The 8765-nt window shown below is 39.6% G+C and overlaps 1 protein-coding gene across 1 annotated transcript; it reads left to right on the top strand.

The window, feature by feature from the left end:
- The first annotated feature begins 650 nt into the window (after positions 1-650).
- On the top strand, positions 651-7958 carry tfa (transferrin-a). The gene is made up of 17 exons (XM_085141546.1): positions 651-789; positions 880-1031; positions 1724-1826; positions 1966-2157; positions 2965-3094; positions 3184-3239; positions 3613-3785; positions 3892-4045; positions 4132-4295; positions 4387-4483; positions 4582-4602; positions 5203-5367; positions 5582-5732; positions 6065-6132; positions 6218-6399; positions 7311-7503; positions 7627-7958. The coding sequence occupies exons 1-17, from the start codon at positions 750-752 to the stop codon at positions 7668-7670; spliced, it is 2085 nt and encodes a 694-aa protein (XP_084997672.1). The 5' UTR covers positions 651-749; the 3' UTR covers positions 7671-7958.
- The last annotated feature ends 807 nt before the right edge of the window (positions 7959-8765 follow it).

Here is an 8765-nt window from a genome sequence, read left to right as displayed (position 1 = left end):
ACAAATATTTCAGGAAATCCATTCTTTCCTGCAAAACATCACATCAGTATATTAAATTCTCTACTTTAAGCAGTCCAGAGTTATATTCTGAACCAATATTTAGATTTTTTTTCTTTCTTTCTTTTTTAAGTTAACTTCAGCATGACTGTGAAGATATTCCATTGCAGGGCTTTTTTTTTTTTTTTCTTTTTTTTTTTACATGTAGTGGAGTATTTTTACACTGTGCCATATATACTTTTAGTCAGACACCAAAATCCTTTTCACGTGGCTGGTTAGTCCTGAGACCAGAATGCTTTACTGCAGTAAAAGCTCCAGGGGTTTTTGTTATTGTTTTTTTTTTTTTTGTTTTTGTTTTACTCTTAACTGTAGTTTAAACTCTGTGCTGCAGAATGTTTTGTCCTCTGACCAAACCTTTAACCCACCTGAAAACAAAGATTTTTGGTCCTGCACGTGTATCCTAAATATGCTGATCTCTAAATATTTCTGATTTCAAATTGTGCAAACAAAGTGTTTCAGATGACTAAATGTGATTTCGTATTATGTGGCAATTTCAGATTGTCCATGAAACCTAATCTCTGTCTTTTGCACACTAAAGTACACACGTGCGCCCCCACACGCGCACACATTAGGAAACCTGAGCAAACTGTGGCATTTTTATCTTTTGTCCCGGTCCACTCAGGTTTGCTATAAAAGCCCGAGCAGCCTCCCAGTCTCTCTGCTCTGCTGATCCGGAGACCCCACCGCCCAACATGAAGCCCCTCCTCCTAGTGGCGCTGCTCGGACTGCTCGGTAAAAGCTTTTCAGCCCCGCACTACTATATTTAATCACACACATGACATCACATTTTCAATCCAAACTGACATCCATGTGTTTTAACAGCCAGCGCGTTCGCTGCACCCGGCTCTCAGAAGGTGAAATGGTGCGTCAAGTCGGACCAAGAATTGCGTAAATGTTTAGATCTCGCCGCTGCGGCTCCTGCGTTCTCCTGTGTGAAAAAAGAAAACACCCTCGAGTGCATTATTGCCATTAAGGTGAGCGCTTTTTACATCCAGAGCACCAAATTAACCACAAATACTCAATAATAGACTTTGACCAGGGCAGTTGTTATAAACGCATTGTAACTGAAGCGCTTCACAGTGCTCGGCTTATTCTGAAATGTTACTTAAGTAAAAATAAGTGAATGTAATGACTTCATTTTATTGTTTTTTTCTTCTTCACTTTCTTCGAGTATAGGTTCATACTCGAACTACTACTAAAACATATCTAAAGTAAAGATAAACTAACTGTATCTGCTGTGGAGTGTTCTAGAAAAATGGAGTAGAGTTAAAAAATTAAAAAATAAAATCCGAACCAAATGCTTTGACTTTAACTATTTCAATTGCATCTAAATATTCAATTTAATTTGGTTACATAAATACAATTTAAATGTTACATTTAATGGAAGCTTGTCAAATAAAATTTATTTGATTGGCATGGATTCAGTTTATACCAAGCACATTTTCCTTGATGATTATTTAGCTCATTAAAGAAACATCTGATTTTATATATTTCAGCTTCATTCACTTTACTCAGAATGATTGCATCATGTTTGTTGAGGATGAATAACTCCCCCCCTTTAAGTATTTAATGTGGGGAAAAAAACTACCAATGCCTTCAACTTATCCAGTGAAATTCTATGTAAAAATGACTTGACCTCAGTCATACAACAAATACTCTCTGGCAGGCTGGTGAAGCAGATGCCATTACTGTGGATGGTGGGGACATTTACACTGCTGGCTTGAACAACTATGACCTCCATCCCATCATTGCTGAGGACTATGGCGCCGGTATGTCTAGTCATCAGCTGTCATTAGTAGCCTAATGAAATAAGTTCAAGCAAGAACATGTTTAGTGTTTTATGTGAATGTGATTTAGCTGTTTCAATAATATTGTATCCTTTTTTTTTTTTTTCATTCATTCATTCAGGTACGGACACCTGCTACTATGCTGTTGCTGTGGCAAAGAAGAACACTGGATTTGGCTTCAAAGATCTCAGGGGGAAGAAATCATGCCACACTGGTTTGGGGAAATCTGCAGGCTGGAACATTCCCATAGGATCTCTGGTGACCATGAATGTTATTGAGTGGGGTGGCATTGAAGACAAACCTCTGGAGGAGGGTAAAGGACTTTTTGTTTCTGGTTAGCTAATAACATTTGACAGTTTTAGTGCGTATGGTCAAAGAACAATAAGATCAGACCTTTTAATGAGAAACTGAACACCTGAGAAACAATTAAACACACTTATTTGCTTTACTGACAAGAATTTATTGGCGGGATCAAAACTACAGGAAAAGTAGAAACAGACAGGGAAGAGGCTACCTAGCTTCTTTTTTATTAGTCCTGTATTTAACCAGGTAATAAAAATCTCATTGAGATTAAAAATCTCATTTCCAAGAGAGACCTGGCTTCTGCCCAGGGATTATAAAATCCTGTGCCTGTCAGCACTTCTTATCACTTATAACACTTCCTTTTGTTAAATATAATTAACTGAAGTTCAAAAACTAGTCTGTTTAGACTAGTTACGCCTGTTAGACAGTTGAACAAATCAATGTCCATCCATCTTCTTCTTAACCAATTCCGGATCACAGGGGCTGGAGCCTGGCTCTCAGGGTGAGAGGCGGGAAAGGTTGCCAGTGTGTTAGGGACCAAGACAGGAAAACCACCCACACTCACATTCGTACATATGGTCAGTTTAGAATTGACAATTAACCTAACATGAAAGAAACTGGTGTATGCAGTATCCCATGCAAGGGGATGCAAACTCTGCACACACAGTATAATATGAAACTTCTAAATGTTAAAAATGCATATGGGAACTTTCATATTTGTCTTTAAAGGGAGACAGTGGTGACACTCTGGCTCTATTGTAAGTGTTTTGGTTTTCTTTTCTAAATTATGACCATGGCCTTGTTTTTTGTTATGCAGCTGTGAGCACCTTCTTCCATGCCAGCTGTGCCCCTGGGGCAGCAAGAGGCAGCAAGCTGTGTGAACTGTGCAAAGGAGACTGCTCCAGGTCCCAGAGGGAGCCTTACTATGACTACAATGGAGCCTTTCAGTCAGTGTCCACTTTTTAATGTGAACATAAACTTCTACGCATTTAGCCGAACCTTTTATCTGTAATAATATGACTTTTGTATTTAACAGGTGTTTGGCCGAGGGAGCTGGAGATGTGGCTTTTGTAAAGCACGTCACTGTGCCAGGTCAGTATCACAACAACCTTTATCCATTCTAACATGTAAAGAAGCACTGAATCATAGCATTGTCAGGTTTTATTTATCAAAAAAAAAAAAAAAAGCTTTACCATGATTAAAAATTTCATTTTGAAAAGCGACAGGGACAAGAGGGTACCTGATGAACATGCATGACACACAAATACAACTGTTGCACACTGCACAAGTCAAGGACAAGTCGAGCAGAATTTCAAAGCAAATTTCAGAGCAATCACATTGACCATGAATGTCATTTTCTCAATCGATTAAAATCGTCTAAAACGCCCTGAAACTTCTACAAAATATGGGAAAGGATAACTGTGAAAAACACTGATGTAAAACCTGTGTCATATCACACTTCCAGAATCGGATAAGCCATCGTACGAGCTGCTGTGCAAGGACAACACCAGAGCACCTATTGACAATTATCAAACCTGCTCCCTAGCCAGAGTGCCAGCTCACGCTGTTGTTACTCGCAAGGATCCACAGCTGGCTGACTTGATCTGGCAGAGCCTTGACAGAGTTCAGACTGACCACGTAGGAAGTACACTGAATAACATCTAATTTCAGCGTATTCTGATTCCTTGTGTTTCAGCAGCCTTATTGCTTTCCTAATGAATCGTCTCACTTGCTGCCTTTTCAGAGCTTTAACCTCTTCTCATCTGAAGCCTACGCACCCACCAAGAACCTGATGTTCAAAGATTCAACAGTGAGGCTCTTGAGGGTGCCCCCAAACACAGACTCCTTCCTGTATCTGGGTGCTAACTACATGAGCATCATCCATTCCCTTAAAAAAGGTAAAGAACACAAGCAAGACAGGCAGAAACGCAATTGTTAGTCAGGTGTCGGTCTACTTATGTCTAAGTCTTTCTTCCCTCTCTAGAGCAGGCATCAGACGATGCATCCCCTGCCATTAGATGGTGTGCTGTGGGCCATGCTGAGACCGCAAAGTGTGACACGTGGAGCATCAGCAGTATGTCTGGGGACACCACCTCCATTGAATGCCAGAGCGCCCCTACAGTTGAAGAGTGCCTGAAGAAGATTATGGTAAACTCTGGAGGAAATATCGAAATCTGTTAATTTATTATTTTTTGTCTCCACTCTGTGACATTCATCTCTGCTTTGAATCGCCCCGCAGCGTAAAGAGGCCGACGCAGTGGCCGTGGATGGAGGTCAGGTGTTCACGGCTGGAAAGTGTGGCCTGGTTCCTGTCATGGTGGAGCAGTATGAACAAGGTAGATAACAAGAAGAAGAAATAACACACACACAATCCTGTGTCTTATTTCACCTTTTTTATATGAGTAATATTTGTTCATTTTGTCTCCTCTCACAGAGTTGTGCAGCCGCTCTGATGGTAGTAAACTTTCATCTTTTTCTTCCTCTTTTTATGATATGGACACATTTTTTAAAAAGTCTAGAAAAGTGCATTATTTTAATTGTAACACAACTTCAATGACCTGTTGTGCTGATGACCAGATTTCTATTTTTATCCTTGGACTCTACCACTCTACTACTACAACTATAATTTAACTAACTTTATATGAACAACCAGTTCAAGGAATCCTTATTTATTCATTAGTGACCCCTTAGTTTATCCTCTGAAACCTCTGAAGCTTTGAACAACAGGTGGATGGAGCTTGTCTTCATTATATATTAAGGATATAGTCTCTTTATGGCATTACAAACAACCAAGATTAAAAAAACAATACTAAATAAATCCCCAAATTGAGCATTTACATAAATCTGGAGACCTAGCATTTAGCTCATAGGTATTGCTTGTACATTGTTTAAAATTTTAGTGGCTCCGGTTTTGTAAGTATCCACCATGATAATGAAAGTTGACCTTTAAAAGGGGGATTCATTTCAAATTAATCCCCCAAACAGAGTAGATTTATATTAATGTCTCTCTCCAGTTGAATGATTTGAAATGTCTATCTCCCGTATCCACTCTCAGTCATAGCCTCCTCATACTATGCTGTTGCTGTGGTAAAGAAGGGTTCAGGGGTGACCTGGGAAAATCTGAAGGGCAAGAAGTCTTGCCACACAGGAATCGGCAGAACTGCTGGCTGGAACATCCCCATGGGTCAAATCTACGAAAGACAACAAGACTGTGACTTCAGTGAGTGACTGCGAGCTTCTCCTTCTTTTACCAACAGAAAGAAATTTAAAGCCACCCACAGAAATCATACATCTCCCCTTTTTCTAAAAAAGTTTGTTTAGATGACTCACGTGATGAATCTATATTTAAACAAAAGCCACAATCTTCCATTAACCTTGACAAAAGAGAGGTTTGCTGATTGTGGAACTCTTTCTGCATCTCTTCTTCTCATCAGCCAAGTTCTTCAGTAGTGGCTGTGCCCCCGGAGCAGAGCCCAACTCTCCGTTCTGTTCTCTGTGCGTCGGCAGCGGTAAAGCTGTGGGAGACCAGGCCAAATGCAAAGCCAGCGCTGATGAGAAGTACTACGGTTATGCTGGAGCCTTTAGGTACAGCAAGAAACAGAATGGCATCGCATACAAGTTTGTGTATAAGGAGAAAGTTAGCAAAGAGACGGGAAGCACTGGAAAACAACAGAACCGGCTCTTCTCAATCTTGCCAGCTACTGTTATGTTTTTTTTCTTATATATTTCTTTTGTAAACAGCCAAGAATGTGTCAAGAGCTAAAGCATGTTTTCCTCTTAAAACCAGAACTTTTTAATCGTTTTTAAAATTTTTGTGAACTTTAGCAATGATAAGGTGTAATTTTTAATTGGTTAGCCATTTACCCCCAACTTCACTCTTTGTCTCCAAAGTCATGATGTATGGCATATCATTACAGGTGTCTGGTTGAGGGTGGTGGTGATGTTGCCTTCATTAAACACACAATTGTGACAGAAAACAGCGATGGTAAGAGGACTGCACTGATCTGCACTACCTGCTCCGATGACATTACAACAGCTTCTAAACTTTATTCCACCTCTCTTTATCGAAGGTAACGGTCCAGACTGGGCTCGTAATCTGAGATCTTCTGATTACCAGCTCATCTGCCCTGCGAAAGGACCAGTGGAGATCAGTGATTATGCCACTTGTAACTTGGCTAAGGTGCCTGCACACGCTGTGGTGACTCGCCCAGAAAGCCACAGTAAGGTGGTCCGCATCCTTCAGGAACAGCAGGTTTGTGATAAAGTCTAAGATAGCTACTTGAAATGAAATAAGAGCTTAATATAAAATTGTTGTTGTTTCAAAGCACTGAATTCCCAGTGCAAAAATCTTACATCAAGGTTCAACTTCTCTAGCCGACACAGATGCTGAGTCTGAAATAGAGAAGCATCCTGTCATTACAGAAGCTGCATACAGTTTGTTTGGCATTCTGTTTTGAGCACAACAATGAATTTTTAACCAATTTTCCAAATAGTTGCCAATTAACTCTGACAACTTTAACATTGTCCCTTTGTAGGGGCTACATCTAAGACTCTACAGGCCTCAGTTAACAAGTTAAAGCTTATAACAGCAGAATTAGAAAAATACTGAGCAAATGTGGCTTGTTTGGAAAGATAAAGCCGCTTCTCTCTACAGAGAACATAGCAGCACAGCTTATATTTGCAGAGTTGCATCTGAACAAACCAAGAGACTTCTGGAACAATGTTCTCTGGGCGGACGAGACCAAAGTGGAAACGTCTGGCCTTAATGTACAGGACCACGTTTGTTGAAAATCAAACATAGCATATTCGCACAAACACCTAGTAGAAACTGGTGGTGGGGGGGTGTTGATTTGGGCTTCTTTTACAGCAACGTGGCACAAACACTTCAAGTTACTGCTCCCAAAGTTGATTCTACTTGCTACTGAATCATGGAGTGTACTTAGTTTGTCACAACTGCATAGAGTCCTGTGAAAACTTTATTTTTTGATGACTGTACTTGCACTTGATCTCAAGTGGGGGGGACCTGGGCATTTCAAAAACCAATAGTTACAAAAGTCACGATGACTTCTGTTTTTCCACATTCTGCCAGTTTCAAAGAGTAAAGTAACCAGTGTAATAGAAATCTAAAAACTAAATAACTTCCAACCTAAATTTTGTTCTTAGGCCAGATTTGGAAACAGCGGAACCGATCCTTCATTCAGAATGTTCCAGTCAGAAAATGGAAAGAACCTCCTCTTCAAGGACTCCACTAAATGTCTCCAGGAGGTACGACTGGGAACAACCTATGAGCAGTTTTTGGGAATTCCTTACATGGACGCCATGAAGGCACTGAGACATTGCAGCCAAACTACTCCAGGTTTGTACTACTGCAGAAATTACTTAGCATTTAAATGTTACTTTTGTACCATCTTGTACCAGATAAAATAACATTCATACTCGACATTCTCCAATTGTTTTTGTTTGCCTCTCTTCCCAACAGATCTGGAAAAGTCTTGCACATTCCATAACTGCCAGCAAGGCTAATGGAGATGTAGACAACACAGTGATTCAGCCATTTTACCCACTTACTTCCTACACTTACCCAAACATAGTGTTTCTCCTCTTCTGATCTTACTATAGACTTGTTTTTAGAAGCACAATTGACACGAAATATCATCAGTCCTGCCAATCAACAATATGTGAAACGATCATCTCCACATGTAGCTATTTTTATGCTGCTGAAACAGCATGTTACACTGCAGTTGTCACTAGATCAACTATGTTTTGTTAACACATGACTGACTTTTCTCAAATAAAGACATTTCAATGCTCTTTCACGGTGAAAGCACAATTTCTGACAACGCTGATGGTGTTTTATCTGATCTTCTCCCTTAATGATTGTTACCAAAAGAACAAAAAAGAAAAGACAATATTATCACATTTACTGCATTTACCAAAAACACTGAGTCACTGGCTCGAGTGCAGGTTTAAAGAGCTGCTGTCTGAAGGTGCATTCAATAATAATGAAACACTAGGTGAAAAAACATGTAGCAGAATGACTGTCAGTACCGGTAATGTACATTATATAATTATAATACAATAAGTATAACTAGACTCCATTTTATTAGCAAAATGTGATTTCACTAGCTACTTTCAAATTGTTACCAGTCTATATTTAAGCACATGGATGCACCGTTTCTAACAGTGGTAGTCAGCTGAGCTGCATTTCCACAGGCTTCACAGGCAAATGAATAAATAAACATAATTTGAGGAAAATCTGTTTGAGTGAATCGCACAGACAATGTGGCACCCTCTGCTTTTTGGATACTTTGAAGACTTTTGGATAATTTACATTCAAATCAAAATCCTGTGGCATGAACAATGTGAAGCTGTTCCATCATAGAGACTTCACAGCAGGTTGGCATGTTCTGGAAACCCCTGTTAACACTTGGCTGGTGAACAAACACATAGTTGGATTAACCTAAACATGGGAAAAGGAGCTTTGGAATATGACTCCTATTTGACACAGCTTAGTTCTATTCAGATATGCAGTATATTTAGGAATATTCACCCTGTACTGTACATGACAAAAAGAAGAAAAACTACATCAGTTAATGCTAGATCTGATTTTTTGTTCAT

The sequence above is a fragment of the Neolamprologus multifasciatus genome, chromosome 18, assembly GCF_963576455.1.
Source record: "Neolamprologus multifasciatus chromosome 18, fNeoMul1.2, whole genome shotgun sequence".
NCBI lineage: Eukaryota > Metazoa > Chordata > Actinopteri > Cichliformes > Cichlidae > Neolamprologus > Neolamprologus multifasciatus.
Note: the sequence above shows the minus strand (reverse complement) of the source record. Positions and strands in the feature narration are given on the sequence as shown.

What these genes read in the sequence shown, in the direction of transcription:
- tfa (XM_085141546.1), top strand. Translation starts at nt 750, where the DNA reads ATGAAGCCCCTCCTCCTAGTGGCGCTGCTCGGACTGCTCG. An exon ending in AGTGCCTGAAGAAGATTATG is followed by an intron (nt 4,296 to 4,386) that starts GTAAACTCTGGA and finishes ATCGCCCCGCAG; the next exon opens with CGTAAAGAGGCCGACGCAGT. An exon ending in GTTGTGCAGCCGCTCTGATG is followed by an intron (nt 4,603 to 5,202) that starts GTAGTAAACTTT and finishes ATCCACTCTCAG; the next exon opens with TCATAGCCTCCTCATACTAT.